Raw genomic sequence first — 19,379 nt, forward strand, 5'->3', positions numbered from 1 at the left:
CAAAGACACTTGCACACCCCACCTCCACAGTGCTCTCTGCGAGTGACCTGAACAACTGCTCAGACCATGGCTGCTCTCATTTTTGATGAGAAAGGGAAACTGACTTCCCTGACTCACAGACAGTAGTGCAGGCCACAGCTCGGGAATAAAGGCTGCAAGGTGCACTGGATTAATTGAGAATAAACAAAGGAGGAGATGAGACTACAGGCTTTGACTCATGGAGATCTGCCATCAGCCAGTGTAGGAGGTTGCCTCCCCCACGTCTCCCCTGCTTGTCTGGTGGACACAGCCAGCCCGACAACTGCAGCAGCACAGGAGAAAGTCTCATCCTTAGCTATTGTTGTTCAGAGCCTGGCTCAGCTCTTTAATCCACCCTTAGCACAAGCAGCACAAAGTGCAGCTGCAGATGCACACGCTGCAGGCTGCAGTCAGACAGCTGGAGGCAGCAGCTCCCCGAGATCTCCCCAGAGCTCACAGAGCCTGCAAGGTTCAGCTGGGAAGATTTTGATTTATTTTTGCCAGGCAAACAAAACAAAACAGAAAAACAGCAGTGAAATTGCTCACTCAGAGCTGTACCTCCGCACAGTCGTTTGGATACTGCACAGGGTACCCAGCAATGTTTAAGGAACATAGTACAGACAGAAAGCAGCAAAAGTAAGAAGTTAACATTTCAAATTCAACACATACATATGATTTTTTGCCATTTAACTAAAATAAACCTGAACACTTCCCCCTTAAAAGTTCAAAATATGGGACAGTGTCCGATCCAAGAACAAAATTCTTGGCAGATAAACTTCAACACAACTAATTCAAAACATCTCTTCATTTATTTCAAAATTGATGTTTTTGGGCTTTGGCTTGTTAAGTATTTAAAAATTACTTTTTCTCTCCACCAATGTTGTTCTCTAACGTCTTTGTTCAGTCTTAAAGCAATCCATCCCAAGGCAAAAAACACACCAGAAAATTTTAATTCCAATTCTAACTGCTAGCTAAAATTTTTAAGGAGGTAAATATAAGAGTACAAGCATTCACACATGGCAATCCTTTTATAGCTATGGGTATCTTTCTAACTCTAGCACAAAACAATGTGGGTTTTAAAGGTTTTATTATTATTATTATTATTATTATTATTATGTAAAAAAGATGTTTTGGGGTTTTTTTTAAACATTTTAAAAGCTGCATCATCCAAACTGGCCAGCAATTTTGAGCAGAGGAATTGCGTGTTTCTGTGTTCAATTCCAACTAAATTAAGTAAATAATTGAGCTACCTGATGTTCCCCAAGCACTGTCTCTCCACTGATCTCCCAGAAATATCCCTTTTGGTCCATCTTTGCTGGAATCATCAGATTCCCAAAACTTTTTACCCGGCAACAGCTGCTGCAATTAAAAAAAAACAACAAAGCATGATTAAAATAAGTATAAAATGCAAACATAAACCATAAGCGTCTCCCTTCTAAACATGAGTCAATCATTAAACACAAACTGATACATGCTTATAATCAAAATATTTATATACTCCTAGGGTGTAAGCAATGGAGACAATAACTCAATCTCAGCAATCCTCTTACATTCTTAGATGCTTTACAGACACTGCACACGCAAGCACACACATACAATTCACATCGTGCAGCCTCTCTACACAAGAGCAACTGGTAAGAAAAACGTTAGCAGGAACACTGCTATGATGAGAACACTGTCATGACTTCCACCTGAGCTGTGAGGATACCTCCAAAACCACCCAGCATTTCCAGCAGGAGTTCTTGCCTACCCAGGTTCTGGTGCTGGCAGGGACAGAATATAGGAAGAGGTGCCAGGAGCTCTCACTCCTCACTTATTTAATGACTGCTAAGGGCTCTCAGTGCTATGAAGGTTATTGGTAAACAGTAATAAGAGTGAACAGTTCTGGGCCATCGCACCTGCCACGCATGCATTGTTCCTGCAAAATGAGAGGAGAAAGGCAATGCACTTACTGAGGAGAGGACAAAGTCACCATTGACTCGGATGAATCCAAGGAAGATTGTACAGAAGCTCAGAAGGTGGCAAAAAGAACAATGTATATTATTTAGGGGATGCATTTTAAAACAATGTGTGGCATCCAAATACAGCAAAGGGAATTTCAAGCACTCCGTAAGTGCCTTGGATGTCAAGCATACAATCTTCAAATTAAATCCTCAGGCTGAATGAGATGTATATAATTGGGACAGCAAACAACAGCACATTCACAGCAAATTAAAAAAAAAAAATGAGCCTTGCCTGATGAAGTTGGAATAAAACTCAAGGAACTGGAAGATTAGCAAGTACTCACATCTGTACAGAATTACCATAGCACAAACAAGAGTATTAGATTAGTCAAATGTCTTATATAAATTAGTGTTGATAGCTCTATACTCCACTAGCTTGTGTACAAATTTAAGGCTACAGCCTAACAGACTGTGGGGTGAAGGCAAAGCAACAGCAAACAATTTCAGAGCCTCACAACTTCCAGAGCCCTCTGGTTTAAGGCAGGCAAGGAGAGAAGCAGAGCTCACTCTTTACTTTTCACTTCAGGAAGACCCAGCCAGCATCACAAAGCAGCTCTGTAGGCATGAACTTAACTCTGATGTCCCCAGATTGAGATAACTAGAAAACACCATACTTAAGATAGGTATTATAATGCAAACAACACCCATTCTAAGCGGAACACAAAAAGCAGAACTCCTTACAAATTCTCAGAAAGTCCCACCACACGCTAGAGTGCAATTCCACCCAGTTATTGAATGAACACCCAGTGCTGCTGTTGCCTAACAGTGATTTTGTTTTTGCACAGTTATCAGCTGAGATTAAAATCAACATGTGACAAACAAACACAGGAAAAAAATAGAGTGAGATGTGTTAGGGAGAAGCCTGCGCAGACACAAGATGGAGGACAGAGGTGTGCAGCAGGAGTAGAGCTCAGCACAGAAGCACTACTGCTCCAAGCCCTGTCTCAAGCTGCAGGGTTTTGGGCACATTGCCACACACCTGAGTAGGGTCTGTACAAACTCACAAAGACAATAAACCAATGCATCCCCACCCACACAGCCTACATCACCGATCACTAAAATCCAGGAGGTCACTCTCACATCATAGAATCACCAAGTGTGGAAAAGACCCCTAAGGTCATCCAGTCCAAGCACCCACCACCAGTATCTCCCCACTAAACAGACATTCACGTGTACATGAACACAGTGCCTGCAAGTCTCCCTTTAGCACTAGGTTCCAGAATCTGATCCTCAAACACCAAACTTCCACCTCTCCCAGCTCCTCGATCACGGCACACCACCCACACCCCAAAACTCCCTGTGCTGCCGTCTGCCCAAGCAAGACCATTTAATTGCTCATTTTCTCTACAAGGTATCCCATTCTACTTCTAATCTCTTTTTCAGCAGTGAGTCATCTCCACCCAAATCTCTCAAAAAGAGGAAAGGAAAGAAAAAAAAAAAACACCTAAGAAAGCTTTGTAATCTAAGTGCTAAGCTTCCTCCAGATTTTATTGTCTTCTTTTTACCAAGAAGACAACCCAGTTTGTTATTTTAACTCTCAACCCACTAAGCAGTAACAGCATTTTTCCTGGCTGCTCCTTCCTTGCAACCAGAAGCAGAAACACCACAAGATCAGCAGGTCACTTGCTTTTTAGATACCTGTTGGTGACTTTAGATTTTGTTATTAGCTCACATAAGCTGCTCGTGAGCCTTCTAAGTGATCAATGAAAGCAGTGCAGCTTGCACCATGCTCCCCTTCCTGCAGAGTTCAAACACAAGACATCTGCAAGGACAAGTGACATCCATCAGCAGCTCATTCCCAAACACAACCTGTTCCCCCATCACAAAACTCAGCTCCTCCAATCCTGCTGTCAGGACTCCACCAGTAACTGCTCTCCCTCCACCATTTCAGAAAGTTTGGAAGAAAGCAATAGAAACCCATTAAACAATACTTCTCATGTCCTATGAAGAAAGGTTGAGGGAACTGGGCTTGTTTAGCTTGGAGAAAAGAAGGCTCCAGGGAGACCTCATTCTGGCCTTCCAGTACTTGAAGGGAATGGATAAACAGGAGGGGGAACGGCTGTTTGTGAGGGTGGGTAGTGATAGGACAAGGGGGAATGGTTTTAAAGTGAGACAGGGGAGGTTTAGGTTGGATATTAGGAGGAAGTTTTTCAGCCAGAGGGTGGTGAGGCACTGGAACAGGCTGCCCAAGGAGGTTGTGGATGCCCCATCCCTGCAGGCATTCAAGGCCAGGCTGGATGTGGCTCTGTGCAGCCTGGGCTGCTGGCTGGTGACCCTGCACAGAGCAGGGGGTTTGGAACTGGGTGAGCACTGTGGGCCTTTTCAACCCAGGCCATTCTGTGATTCTGTGTCCTTCAACAATACCTCACAGTACATAAAGGGACACAGAGTGTGCAATGGGCAAAGCTCAAACGAAAAGATGAGACAGAGCACAGACTTGCAGAAAGCAGACAGGAAGAGCTGAGCAGAATTAGAGCATTTTTTAGCCAAAGAAAGAACATCATCTGGTTTATGGGAAAACTCAACTCCTGCCATATGTTCCTGAGTTTCCAAAAAGTAAATACATTTTCCTCGTATACTCAAGAAAGCAACAGTAAACTCTATACTTAGAAAATTTATTTCTACTCGAAGATAAAAGGCAACTTTAACGAAAAAAATCACGTGTAAGAGAAAATCCACACCTCTAGACCAGCATAGAAGGGCAACGGGGAACCCCAAACTGCCTGGTCAGAACAAAGCAATATGTAATGTGATTGTAACACAATATTTAATATTAATACAATCCTAAAATCTGAAGCACACCCAATTAAAGGTTTGGTATGAGAAGTCTGCTGCAGGTAGCCAGCTCAGCTCTGCCCCGGTTTAATATTTTGAGGCCTGCATTCCCAGACAGCAGAAAACAACAGCAATGAGATGCTTTTCATCTCACAAAAACTCAAAACACTTTCTCACAAAGCACTCTGAAATCTGAATTATATCCAAATCATACCCTGAAGCTGTGGAAAGGGATATTCGTGTGAGCCACTGTGCACACATATGTACTTCACATACAGCACTACAAACTACACACAGTTAAGTAAGTAAGAACCACCTCCCTATGCATCTCTGTTACTGAAGCACAACAAGCTGTTATGAAGTGTCATACGCAGAGCAAGCTTTTATTTACATCTTGGTTGCTCATTTAATAAACATTTCTATTTTCTTGAAAACAAGCTGATTCACTACCACAAAAGACAGCAAGACTGTCCTCTGGCTCGAGGATGACTTCAGAGTCATTTAATCCTCTATTGTTTCACATACCCTCTATATCCCTTTCTTCATTTTACCCCTTAACAGTCTAATCCTGAAGAACTGTACCTGAACACCTTATAGTTTTGCTATGAATCACAAATAAGGATTAGAAAAGCATTCTGGTATTTGCTCTCTCACACACGCTGCACTACAACAACAGCATTTCCATTCCTTGCAGTTTAATCTTTTCCCCCAGAATGTAAAATTTCAGACTGAAAGCTCTCACATTAGTAGAAAAAGAATATTAAAGTTTAATTTCCATATGGATTCAGTGTGTGTTTACAGCTGGGAAGGGCAAGTAGCAACCAAAAGACAGTTGCAACAGATGTAAAGAAGGTCCTCGCCCTGTCAGTACTGCTCCATCCCCAATGAGAGGTTTAGCAGTTATCTTCCACTAAAGTACATAACAGCCCACCAAGATGACAAATCTTTCCTTAGGGAAAGTTGCTAGTTGTGATGGAAAAGTTATTCAAGCAAACATAATCCAGTTCTTCAGTGTGAAAATTAAAAAAAAAAAATGCAGAGGTTAGGAGACTAGGTCATTTGTTCTGTTTTATTTATTAAAATTGACCTTATCTAGTACAAAAATAATCCCTCTAAGCCCTCTTACAGAGGACTTACTGAGTTAGGCCAATATTCAATTTAGCAGAGGGGAGGAGGGATGACATACACATCAACAAAAGCAATGCTACATCAACAAGTACTGAGCCTGTGTGTATGGGCCCCCTGAGATGGGATTATGAATTAAACAAATTAAGTAAACTGATTCCCTTCAGACAATGCAAATATTAAGATAAAAGAAGCCATCTGTGCCCCACCACAGCAGTTGGAGAACTCTGCTTCTCTGCAGTAACAGGTATGGACAGGCAGAGCACGTATTCACAGGTCCCCTTTGGGCAGCACTGCAAATTTACAAATGCTAAGATGTTATCTACCCTCAAAAATGCTGCCTCCGAAAAGCAAACCGTGTTGAGACTGAGTGCACAAGCAGCAGCCTGAGCTGGATCCCTCTGACAAGCTCCCTGCTGCCAGGATAGCTCGTTACCCCACCCTGAACCGTGGGCAGCTTTGTGCCTTGCTTGCAGGGCTCTGGCAGAAAAAGAGCCAGCACATAAAGAAGAGGCAGGATGACATTACTGGGAACAGTGTGGAAGATTAAAACAACAACCACTCCATCTTGCCATGCTGACAAGCTGTGAAACGCATGGCAGTGAACCCACAGACATGAGCTGCCTCTCTGCAGCCACCAGTGCAGATCCAGCTGCTCCTGGTGAGATGTCGCGCAGCCCCTGCTCCGAGCATCCCCAGCTGCTGGGGCACTGCACACCCACAGTCCTCCCACTTCCAATGCTGCTAGCATCAGATGACTAAAAAACTGTACTGAAAAATTATTCACATCTTTCAGTGATCCACAGTCCAGCAGCCAATGAATCATTAATTTATGAGAAGAAAGCAAAGACATCATTCGTGGTGAAAACAATGTTACGTGGTGGTGTTTCTTTTTGGTTTTAGAGCAGAAGAGATAGAAGAATGCTGAAACCCAGTGTGACAACCACTCCACCTAAGAAAAAGCCCACCTGTATCAGTGATGACATGATCAGGCACATGGAGATCCATGTGCCACTTCAGCCTTAGCTGTGTAGATCTGCTGCAATGAGCCATGGGGCTTGTAGGACTTAGCTGAAGTCAGAGCCAGCCTAGAGTGTGGCACCAAAACCTTGGTGGACTGTAGCCCAGAGCACAGTAATAGAATGCCTGTGATAAACATGGGAAGTATTTCTTACCAGCCTCTCTTTTTAGGAACAGGGGGAAAATTAGCTGTTACTCAGACACTTTCTTCTGAGTTTTTGGTCCAACTCCTGCATTTCTGAAGTTAAAACCCACAGCTACCCAAAGGCTTTGTTCCCATGAGCCACGTTTTGTAGGAGCAGTTTCAGCTGCTCTCTCGCTCCAGCTGCAGCCTTACCTCACAGCATCACCTGCTATCAAATGGGGCATGTTCAGTTCAAAATACATGTGCTGATGAAGAAGACATACCACCTCTTAGTGTCTCTGCACTGTCCACTACACAAAAAAGATGCTGTACGAATATTCAATACTGCTAAGCTCCAGATAAGAGGGATTATAGTGAAGAAAAGCAGGCACCCAGCTCCCCTGTCTTGAGGGCCTGAGAAGAAAAAGAACTTGCACAGCTCACATTAAGCTTCAGATAAGCATCACTGCTGTGTGATCAAAGATTTCAGAAGACAGCATGAGAGGCACGGACATGCGTCCTGGTCTGTGTGCTAAAGCAGCAAAACCAACCAGCTCCATAGGGGCCATTTTTGAACAGACCTTCATTCTGCTTCTTGCTTCACTAACTTCTGTACACCCTCTCTACTACATTCTCTTCTGTAGATGTTGTACATGAGTTTAAAACAGTTAAATGGAGGAAGGTGCAATTCTGAAGACAGAGACAGCCACAATACAGATGAAAGCTGTGGGTTTTTAAACCACTCTTAATTTCCCCAGATTACACTATCTGTTCATCACAAATCAAAAGTTATCTAGTCTGCTGTTAAAATCCAGATAAATTATTTGACTGCACCCTTTTAAAAAGCTCTGATGTCTTAAGAGACACAAGCTCCTCAAACCACTAAAATTGTGATGATATTGCTTACCAAGAAGCAAGGAAACAGGAAGATAAAAGATAGACTAAATGTTTGTTTATACATTTGGGAAAACAAAGCATTTCTCATCTTTCTCCTCCAGGGTTTTCAATATCATACTTTGGATCTGATATTATCAAGTCTCTGCAGCTAAGAATCAGAAGCGTGGATCTCAGTTTACACAGCTCCCGAAATTGGCCAGGTGGATGTATGTTGAAATTCTTCAAGAAATAGAGAGAAAATTCAATGGATGAAGAAAGGAAACCACAGTGACTGACAGAGAAAAACCTACGGGAAATAAGGAATAGCAACTTAGGTTAGACAAATAAAAGGTGAAATGCCATCTCTCCCAGAAGAAACATGCCTGCTCCAGTGTATGGAAAAGCCCAATGACAGAAGGAGGCTGTCTCAAAGTCCCAGTGCTATTGTCAGAAGAAAGGAAAGGGGAAAAAAAAAAAAGAAAAAAGTGAGTCATCATTTTTTAGAAGGCTCAGCAAAGAAAATCTCACATCCCAAAGATAAAAAAGAAACACTAACTTCACTTCTCTCAACAAATCACTGAATAAATCAAGAGATGGTAAAAATCAGCAGAATTAAGAACCCCTTCAGGCATTCAAATTGACACGACCTCATGCCACACTTAGCACAGAACAATTTTACTCTTACTCTGACCAGGCATACAGAGAACCTATGCACTCTGTATCTGAAAATGAACATCCTGCCTAAGTGAGGGTGTAATTTTTTATAATATTTACAGAACTTTCACACCCATCATTCCTTCAGCATGTTACATACGGAGGTACATTAGCTGTTTTTCAGCAGCTTTAGATGGATTTATAATGGCATGTTTACTCCTTTCTAAATTATTTTCTTCTACTCTTAGTAATAGTTTCAATGTAGATCCAGAAATACAGAGGTTTTCCCTTCACATACTGTCAGACTGAATTGCAATTCAGCATTATTATCATCCAGAGAAGAAAGAACAGAGAGCAGAGAAGCTTGGCTTCTGAACTGCAGGAATTCAGAGGTCTTCCACCTGATACAAGCCACTACACAACAATGCTGGCTTTCTGTTTTCTCCACACCAACCATTTCTGGATTCTAGAGATTGTTTTTTTAATCTAGTTTGTAAACTAGGTTACAGAAATAGGAATCACTGGAGAGGGGAAAAATAAACCAATGTGAATTTCACAGACCGGAATGTAGAAAAGAAGCCTCTCCAAAACAAAAGACCTGCATTATGCTAGAGACAGACCCTCTGTGCATTAATATCCTCCTACAAGACAAGATTTTCTCGTCTCTGTTCTTCCATAAGTCAGAAGGCTTGGCTACAAAGGAAAAGGGAACTAGGTAAGGAGAAGCAGCATTTACATCCAACTTTCAGGAACGTTTAACGGCCATCTAGAAGCAACTCGCTCTTCTTCTATGTTAGCATAAGGAGGCAAGTTCTCTATTCAAAGAAAAAGACGTATCTTCCCCAACTCTACTGCCTGCTTACTGCACAGTGAGATTAAGGAAATTTGTGCTGTTGTGCTACGAAGCTGGAAACAGAGCATCCACTATCTGACAGCTCCTCCTCAGTCCTTTCAGCTGTCCAAAGCACTGACCACTTCTGAAACCCCTGATTACGCTACCCAGCCATTCAAACATTAAACACAGCCCTATGCTTTATGACAAGAGCCAGTAGGTGGCCAGGAGCACAAACTGGGCAGCAGACAATGACTGACAGCCAAACCGCACAATATTGTGGGGCCTGAGATCATGGGATCCCAAAATAAACATGCAACAAGTATTGTAACAGTTGTCATAAGACAGATTTCTAACTGTTCTTTTACAACCACCATTTTGCTGTTTGATGATACGACAGGTGGAGGGCTTAGCTGTTCCTCCTACTAAGACACATCCAGCCTGACAGGTTTCTGTTTTGTTAAAGCACACACACACAAACTTCACATCCATAATGGAGAACTTTCAAGTTCGGAATCATACCAGCAGCCTCAAAAGCCTCCTATATATTTACCTCCTCCCCCCAAAATACAGATTTTCTTCTGTAGGCCTTTTACTTACCTCTCCCATAGCCCGTCCTTCCAGAGCAAGCGCTTGAAAATCATGGTTCAGCTCATCCATAGAACGCACCTATTTACAGATGGGTGAGAAAAGCACATGAGGAAATGCTTGTTTTTTTTTTGTTTGTTTGTTTGTTTTTTAATTATTATAGTCTACAGCATTTTCTTCTGACAAACTGTGAACTATAGCCTATATTGCAGTACACAACAAGGCTACTTAGCACCAAGAGATGACTTACCTGTAAGATTCCCAGAAGACACCACTCTTAGCATTAGAGTTATAGATTTATATATGCACAAAAAAATGGCAAAAAAGAACAACTATTGTATGACACAAAGTCTAACATAACTACCTTTGCCAAGTTTATTTTAAAGATCAATCTTTCACACTGAGGTGCATGATTTCGGGAAAAGCAGTTAATGCATAAGGAAACAAATCAGGAGCATTTCCTCTCAAGCAAGACCAAATAAAGACTTAGAGCAGCAGACTTACATTCAACCTACAATAATACAAAAAACAGTGCTAGAAACAAAAAGCAAATTAAACGAAATAGAACTGCATAAAACAGGAGGCAGGGGATGAAGAAAGGAGAGCAAAGTCCTGACATCACCTGTCAGGTATTATACCCTTATCAGGGCTTCAAGCAGGAAGCCCGGGGCTGCAGAAGGCCCGAGGACAACTCCTCATCGGGCCTCCTCTTTCCCAGGGGGTCAGCAGTGCGTGCAGCAGCCCCACAGCACCCAGGACTTGCAAGCTGAGGCAAGGTGGGCAAGCATAGGTGAGAGCAAGGGGCTCCTTCCCCACGTCTGCAGGCACTGTGCTGCTGGGCACGCTGGCCTCCTGCTCACTGCAAGGCCTACAGCCACACTACAGCAGTTATGTAACTTCTCTGCTGCTGCTCTGGATAATGATTAGATAAAAACGGCTTCAATTAGAACAGCAGAAAGCAGCAGTTTAGAACTGTTAGCTAAATCAATCAGTAATTGAAAATACAAGAAAACATGGTTTTTGTTTTGTTTTTTTCCTAATTTGCATCCCCAAATCTCATCCAGGCAAACTCCTGCAGTTGTAGCCATTGAGCATACGTGCACAAGCAGGAGATAAAAACTATGCCATGGACTTGAGGATGAAGTCATGGATGTGACTTGGATGTGCCAAGATTCACGTTCATTTGCTGCCCTTCCCAGGTAACACACCTGAATCAGTGCAGCCCTCATTACAACAGCCACAAGCACTTCAGATGGCACACAAGCAACACTATATACCTCCTACTGTGTGTTTACCTAACCCTCAACCTCACAGATCTGATACAGGTTTCTGCTGAAGCAGTGGTAATAGTTTATACAACATTTATTTATGAGTAATCCACACACTGTCACTGCAGCTCTTATAGGAGCTTTTCAGGACACTGAAGACACACTGTTTAGCCATCTCACCACTTAAGACTTGTAGGCACCTCTAGGTCAAAGGAATGAAGTCAGTTATAACATCTGGTGGGTGACATAGCATAGAGGGAAAAAAAATCTGGCTTAGACACTCACACACCATCAGTGCTGCAAGCAGTCACACCATGCTCACTGATCTGAAGCCTGACTCTGGCTTCTGGTATTCCTACCACTATTTCCAGCCCAATGGAGTCAAGACTTTGCTATGAGTATGCTTTGTTTCTATTTTAAGACAAGATTCAGTAGACCTCATCCAAGAATATCAGATACAAGGAAAGTGAAGTCCTCTCCAGTGCGAGTTCTGCTACTATTCTGTGACAATACTGCTTTGTAAAAGATTAACAGCATGTTGATAAATTGTACATTTCTGTAACTGGCAAATCCTCAATGCCCAGTCATGCAGAGTGAGTTTATTATCATCTCCTAGTTCAAAAGTATTTTCAGTTTTGCTTCAGCATTGCCACCTCTTGCTGTGACCCTCACACAGCTACAAATCCATCCAGAAACAACAGGACTCCACCTTCCAAAAACCACAGCACCAGTTAACAACCAAGGCTTTGCTTTACTGCCAACTCCATCGCTGATCCACCAGCTAACACATCTCGGCTGCCTCATGTAAGAAAAAACTGCAGAGCAGTTCCAGCTGAACTCATGGGAAATGTGACAACCCCCAGACATGCCATGCCACAAACGCTGAACAGTAGCAGTCTGTTATTTCAGTGAGATATGTGAGGAGTAGAGAGGCTAAACAAAGGTTCAGGAGGTGATGTTCGTTACTCTCAGTGCTAAAGCAATGACCCAGCAAACCACAGATGCAGCCACAGTGGCACAGCTCCAGGATTTGCAGCACAGTGGAAAGTGCTAATGCAAAAACATAGGCTGCTTCGTGACGCTCCCTCCCAGCTTCACCAAAACAAACTCCCACAGGTGGATGTCATGCTATGGGAACCTAAAAACAAAGCTGCAACAAAGATACCATCATTACATTCCTAGCAGAAATCAGAAGAACTTTAAGAGATGTGTCTACTTTGCTCTGATCACATCCCAGCCCCAGCAATAGCACAAACATTCCCGATGAGAACTCCAGGCAGAACATGCAGCTAATTGCTGAACAATAACTCCAATTCTTCTCTCAGTGCCTCTACTCTCCTTTACGATGCTCTGGAATGTTACAAGGTCCACTGTACTCTATCATAAACATAATTTAAGAAGAATGCTAGAATCTGTATTTTTATTAGATCACATCATATGCAAGAATGTTTTTAGACATTTCTTGTTCAAGTATTTTCCTTGAGCAGCACACATACGTGACTTCCATCCATGTGTGCAGCCACACTCCACCCATACCTGAGTTCTCAGTAGAGAAGCCAGAGCTGCTGTAATATTAACAACACCAACACCTCCAGCACGCTCAAAGCCTTCAATGCAAGTTCATGATCTCTCACCAAACTCACAATACTACAGCAATCCTAATGATTATGGATTAAAATCTTTTCTAAATCAGTTCCCTACGCCCAACTCGCGGGTACTGGATGCCCAAGCTGCATATAAGTGCCAATATGAGATCCCCTTCTCAGCCACGTCATTCCTTTGCCTTCACTGAGCATCTTACTGATTTGTCTGTAATATAAATTTGCTTATTATTCTATTTCCTAAGGCCATACCCAAATATCCTCTTCTCATTTTTCCATTTTATAACATCAAGTAGCAACATCTCTTCATTTTCTTACATGAGGTGAACATGACATCAGAGGGTTCCTTTACTTCCATTCAAACAAGGATAGATACCTTCTCAAACAGCAGAACTTCCAACCAAAGCCATGACTGCTTACACCTTTGTGTTCCAAAAGACAGGCTATACCCTGAAGTGGTAAACGTGATATAAATGGCCTCATGCCTCACTGGGATCAATCCCTGTTAGCTCTCACTGCCCTACACCAAGCACAGACATGGAAGGCAGCACCACGACGGTGCAGGCACTGGAAACAAGGAGGTCCACTGAGAAAGAACTTATGCACAGATCAGCATCCATGTGTACAAGATTTGATTACCATAAGATGTACTTCCCTGCTCAACTCTGGTTTTGAAAGAAACCCAGAAGACACTGCCAAAATAAAGTGGCTGCACAAGGAAGCAGCCCCTGCTATCACTACATGGCACGATAAGCTGGTTCCTTGGAAGAAGAGGCAATCTTGAGAAACACCAGGAATCACAGCAAGAGAAGTCAGCTGTCTGTAATCACAACTGCCTCAGAAGCCAGCCAACAAAACAGGCTTCTTGAAAAGCCCTCAGCTGCAGCCCTCAGCCTCTTCCAGGCACTCCAACCCATAGAGCACAACACAGCACTTCACCACTTGCACAGAACAGAACTCTCGACCCTTTTATGAAGAGGGCTCAGGGCTCACTGTCTGGCAACGCAGAAAACCAGCAAGCCTTCTTTTGAAGCCTGCTTAACAACATGAAGGCCTTCGAGCTGTCTTTTGGAAACGCTGTTTCTGAATGAGTTACAAAGCAATCCCATTGCACAGGAGTGTGCTCACCTTCACGCCGTGCTGCGTACACGCTCGGGGATCATGTAAATCTCACCAAACTTAATGAGCATCACATTCAAGTCAAGTCATTTCTGTGCACATTAATATAAGAATGTGTGTCACTGGAGCACACTGCAGCTCAGAGCCACTCTGTTGGTGCATGTTTTAGTGCTGTGTCTGCCTGCAAGCTGTGCCCATGGGCTGCAGCAAAGCCCAGGGCTGCTCTGTTCCACTCTCTCTGAAGCCCTTTAACCAATTTTCACCTTTGCTCTGAAAAACACACTATAAAGAGACAGCTGTATTACACAGTACTCACTCTAGATCAGACCTCCAATTCTCATTTGCAGTTTCATGAATTAAAAACAACTAACAAAAAAAAACACAACATCACCAGGGCTACTCTGAAGCCAAGAAGAACTCAAGCCCTTTTGAGTTTCAATAGCTCTGATTCCCACTGCCTGTTTTAGAGAGGACAAGGCAAAACAGAACACTTTCTACTCCTACCTACTGTGGATTTCAACAGCACAAACCAATTTATCTCTGGGTCAATGGTCACTTCCCAAACTCAGCCTCCCACGCAGCAGTAGAGCTTGTTGGCAACTGTGCATCAGACACATCACTGCAGATTTCCAGCCCCTCAAACAGCAGGCAGCTGATCCATGTTAGGTAGTCAGTGCATGCAGGACAACTACTTCTTTTTCTCTAAATTAGATTAAGTTTTGCAGTGATGAAGCCCTGCAAGTGACAACAACTCAGAAGCAAACATTTCCCACCCTCAAAGCTACAGACACTTGTCCTGCCACACCTGGAGTGCTTCTCAACTACATCAATGTGGCAGAGATTGAGGCAGCAGCATTCCAAGAGCTAGAGGCAATTTGTGCCACACTACAAACCCAAGCAAAGCACTTTGAAGCCCTCAGAAACAAACTGTTAGAGGTACAGCTTCTTAGAAAAAAAAAAGCAGTGCTAAAAAACTAGAACCCTAGAAACAGAGGGAAAGCTGGGGAAGCATCAGCTGCACACCAACAGACCCATAGAAAGACAGCCATAAACACACCTGAAACCCAAGCAACTGATGGGGCACGCTGCACTGCTGGCACTCAAAACTCATGTTAAATTTAACCCAGCACACAGCCAGGCCCACAGGGCTAAATGGCACTTGTCAAAAGGAATTCTGCAGTCAGTTAAATTAACAGGAAGTGCCGCCACAAACTGTCCTTACGGTTACTAACCAGGGATTTGAAGGGCCTACAAAATTAACAGGAGAGCAACAGCATATTTACCTTTAGGATTTTCAGTACCACTGTTTGCATGCCATACATTTATTTTTCCCCAGAAGTGATAGCTATAGGCAAAGCAGCCCAATAGTAACTTTCAGTAAATATCAGTGTCAATAATCAGTCTTAATGCTGCACATTATATTCAGCAAACAAAGGTGCTGCAGATTCCTAATATGACCTTTACACACAAATTCAAAAGGTAATACTGTTCCATATCTCACGACGTGCTGGTAACTCAGGGGATTGTACACTGGTTTTATATATTAAGGAATCCTCGTTTATATTCAATTTATATTCATCTAGACAGATATGCTGCAAAACTACCAGAAGCTCCATTTCACCCTTAATCACAACGAAGGGTCACAGCATTTCTCCTTCATACTCATGCAAGTATCATTTCCCAGTAAGAGGGAGAGGAGGTAGAATTAAACAAATAAACACACAGTGGAAAGAAAAACCAAAAAAGGTCCTTTGAAGAATAAAAGATTTCTCTCTGAAAAATACCCAGACTGAAACAAACTGTAGAAGATTAAGGGAATTTTTGTTTTATTTTTACATAGCATGATCTTAAGAAGATCAAATACCTGCAATTGTTAGCAGTAACAGTGATTGAAGAAGGTTTAAACTATCTATTCCCTATTAAGCCAATTATGTTAAACTGGGTAACTAGAGCAAACGAGGAGACTGCTGCTGCAAGCCTCAACTCCAGTTTCTCCACCTCCCCACCGAGGCCTCATCTGAAAGGCTTCCCCTCTCTTTCTCCAACACTTTCTTAAACCAGGACCTCTCTCATCCCTCTTCACCCTCCACATGCATTACAGCATTTCTTCTACCACTGCTCCATCTCCCCAGCTCTACCTCTGCCCAGGAGGCACAAAAACCTGTACACCATCTGCTAAACCAGAGGCAGGATGGGCATTGTAAGGGCAGGACTGAGTTCTGCTGGGACACGTAAATGGCTGCTTTCAAGAAGTCTTTGATCTAAAGTAAATTACAGGGTCCACTGCCAGCCAAGCAAACCTAGCACAGGGTATCCCACAGATATTACCATCAGACTGAGCGAAGATATTAGACCTCATCTTCCATCCATGGGAAATGCTCACTCTTCAGTCTTTGCTGAGCAAGTCTGCAGGAAGTCCTCCAAAAACGTTAAGCTCCACACATTGCTAACAGACCAACCTCCTCCCCGTCCTACCACTGTTTGTTTTGCTTTCCTGCTCCTACAGAGTAATGCAGGAAATCACATTACTGTTACGTTATCAGAAGAGATTAAAATGTTATGATTTCTCAGCTCCTAAGAGCAACAGCACCTGTTTGTTTCTGTGAGAAGAAGTGGGACTCCAAGCTCTCACTGTCCACACAAGCACACTGCAGGTGCTCACGTAAAGCACCTCAACAGTGTGCCTACTTCCTGGATATTCATTTAATTAAAGTGCAGGATGTCTGAATAGGCAAATGTCTTGCAAAGTTTCCGTTCATTAAGCCTTCAGATTTTCAGTCTTGCTCAATTTATAACGGGGGAAAAAAACACACCTTTATCTTCTGGAAAGACATTCCTCAAAAAAGCAAAACATTACTGCAAGAACTTCAAGATAAGTGAGGACAAGAAACAAAAACATTCCGGATGCTGCCCGTGTCCTTCTCAGAATGGAGAAAGGAAAGAAAAAAAAAAAGGGTAACTTCAACAGCCTGAATACCTTGTAGCACTGATTTATATAGTTACACATTGCCTTTTAAAGTAACTACCACTAAGGGTTTACAAATTTCAGATGGAAATAAACGCCTCACTCAGCTGTGGGAGACTGTGTGTGTTCTCTGCTTTGAACAGCTCACATAGCATGTTATTTAAAAGAATAAATCTGCTCTGCATGCATGCACGCTATATATAGCATCTAGAGGGGGAAGTATTTACCAGCTGACAATAAGAAAAGCACCACACACTTTCAACAACAGGCTTTCCACTAACAGCCAGATCCAGGGTTAAAAAATATGTTGTTCCATCAACTGATTACAGCACTATTTTTAGTCCTCTCCCGCAACAATAGGCAGTAAAGAAAGAATGTGAAGTCACAAGTATTAGGTGGAATTAGGTGGTTTAACTACTATTTTTGTAGTATAGGATTCATCGTTAGAATTGCTACTACCATTAGCATCCGAAGCAAAAAGCTATTGAAATTACAGATTGGTTAATGCTTCACGTGGCACATAGCCAAGATGATTAATGATTCAGGGTACAGAAATAGATGCAAGAAAAGCAGCCTTTCAGCATGGTGCAGCTTAGTTCACTAATTATGTTTTTCCTCTGATTTTATTCACCGAGGGAAGCGCTTCATTAATATGGAATTTAGGTTAACCTGTGATGCTTTGGGTACATGCTGCTGGGGCACAAGTTTTCAAAGTGCTGGATTACAGAAGAGCAGTCTTAATTTTGTCCCTCAGGAGCCAGTAACACTTGGGGAAATCATCCCCTGCCTCCCAATGCATGCTCAGTGGCAATGTGCAAGCATCCTGGACTCCCAAGAACTGACCTGTGTGACCTCTTCCTTTCACTCTCACCTCTACTGTGACCTTCAGAGGCTTAAGTTCAGAGGGAGAAAGGTGTAAACAAGGGACAATGCACAGTTCAGTGGCAAGTTCAGCACTGCCATTAGGAACAGGTGCAAACGGCTCCTTGCTGCACATACTGCTTGCAGCAGGGTGAAGGACTTGTTTTGGGGTTTAACATCAGCCAAGTTTTAACCTGGTATAGCATCAGGGGCAGTACAACATAAGCAGCACAGCCAGATGCTCCCAATAAAAACAACTGCTCTAGAACAAGAGTTACCCCTAACAAAGGAAGAGGAGTAATGCAATATCTTAGAGCAGATCACTTGACAAGAGGGAATGCGGTATCACATGATATCCGCAAACAAAGCAGAGTTTGTTCTTTACAGACCCGTAAGATCATCATTCAGAGAAGACAGCTTTAAAACTGGTAGAAGCATGACCACACTCAGTGCTCTGGAACAGCTTTGTTAAGATTTCCAATCAACAGCCAATCTGAATCACCTAAGTTTACAACCAAGACACAGCTGTGGGTGGATTATATGACTTTTTCCTTCTGTAAAGTCTCTCTTCAGTAAAAGGCACTCATTTACAGAAATGCCAAGTGCATCACAACCTGTTGTGCAAAAGAACAGGCAGGCCACACCAACTCAAACCACAAGAGTGTTGGTAAGTGGAAACCAGAGGGGAGAAGACATTGAGTAGAAGCTTGTCATAGTTTCAAAGCTGTACTCTGATAAAGCTCTATTAAAAGCACACTTGGGCACCTTAACTGAAGTCTTACTGAAGCACTGAAGTTTGCAAATTCAACAGTGCAGAAGGGTTTTGCAGACTACAAAGCTGACACACTCCTGAGAATTCCCCAAGCAAGAGCACTAAGACGTTCAGCTACAGCCACACACCCTGCAACTGACTGCTAGGGACAGCAAGAGCTGTAGGAATTTGTTCCCTCCAAATCTCATGCGACTTCCCTAAGATTTCAGTTTGCTTCTCTCTCTCACCCATACAAAGCATTTCCAAACAGCTGATTTTAAACACCCAACTTGACCATCTATTCACTCTTCTATCCTACCAGGAGTTTCCAAAAGGAAGCGTGTAAAGCAGAAAACTAAGTTAAACGTCCTAAATCCCCTCCTCCAAGGCATCTCTCTCTTCTTTATCACAGAAAAATTCCTGTGAAACAAATCACATAAACCAGCCACTACATTTCAGCAAGGTATTATGTTCTAAATTACCTGAGTATCAAAGCAGCAGAGTCACTTCAGTGTTAATGTAAGAGAAGGCCTAACTAGTTCACTGCCATACGTGGAAGTACCCTTGAAGATTTATCAGCTTTAATGAAACATATAATGTCCATCTGAAACATTTTCTCATATATTACATCATGTAATTTACAACTTTCTCCATGCCTTCAGCTAATTAGCCAGATAATCTAGACCACAATGGTCATTTCCATAGGCAGATGAAGACATCTCTCTCCTGAAGGGTCAACAGTCACTTACATGGGATTTCACTTCAGACAAGCTGCTACAGCTTCCTCACTTTTCAGGAT

At 42.7% G+C, this 19,379-nt stretch overlaps 1 protein-coding gene across 10 annotated transcripts in view; it reads right to left on the reverse strand.

The window, feature by feature from the left end:
* PUM1 (pumilio RNA binding family member 1) overlaps positions 1–19,379 on the reverse strand; it is a 67,751-nt gene that overhangs the window by 41,077 nt on the left and 7,295 nt on the right. For 7 of the 10 annotated variants that reach the window (XM_031595100.2, XM_031595099.2, XM_031595098.2 and 4 more), the window contains 2 exons: positions 10,028–10,096; positions 1,269–1,377 (listed from right to left, as the gene is read on the reverse strand). In XM_031595100.2, the coding sequence (XP_031450960.2) occupies positions 1,269–1,377; positions 10,028–10,096 (178 nt within the window). The remainder of the gene's footprint in view (positions 1–1,268; positions 1,378–10,027; positions 10,097–19,379) is intronic. The other 3 variants (XM_031595103.2, XM_031595095.2, XM_090124244.1) reach the window with 1 other exon arrangement.

Source organism: Phasianus colchicus, chromosome 24 (assembly GCF_987193195.1).
Source record: "Phasianus colchicus chromosome 24, bPhaCol1.hap1.1, whole genome shotgun sequence".
Classification (NCBI taxonomy): Eukaryota; Metazoa; Chordata; class Aves; order Galliformes; family Phasianidae; genus Phasianus; species Phasianus colchicus.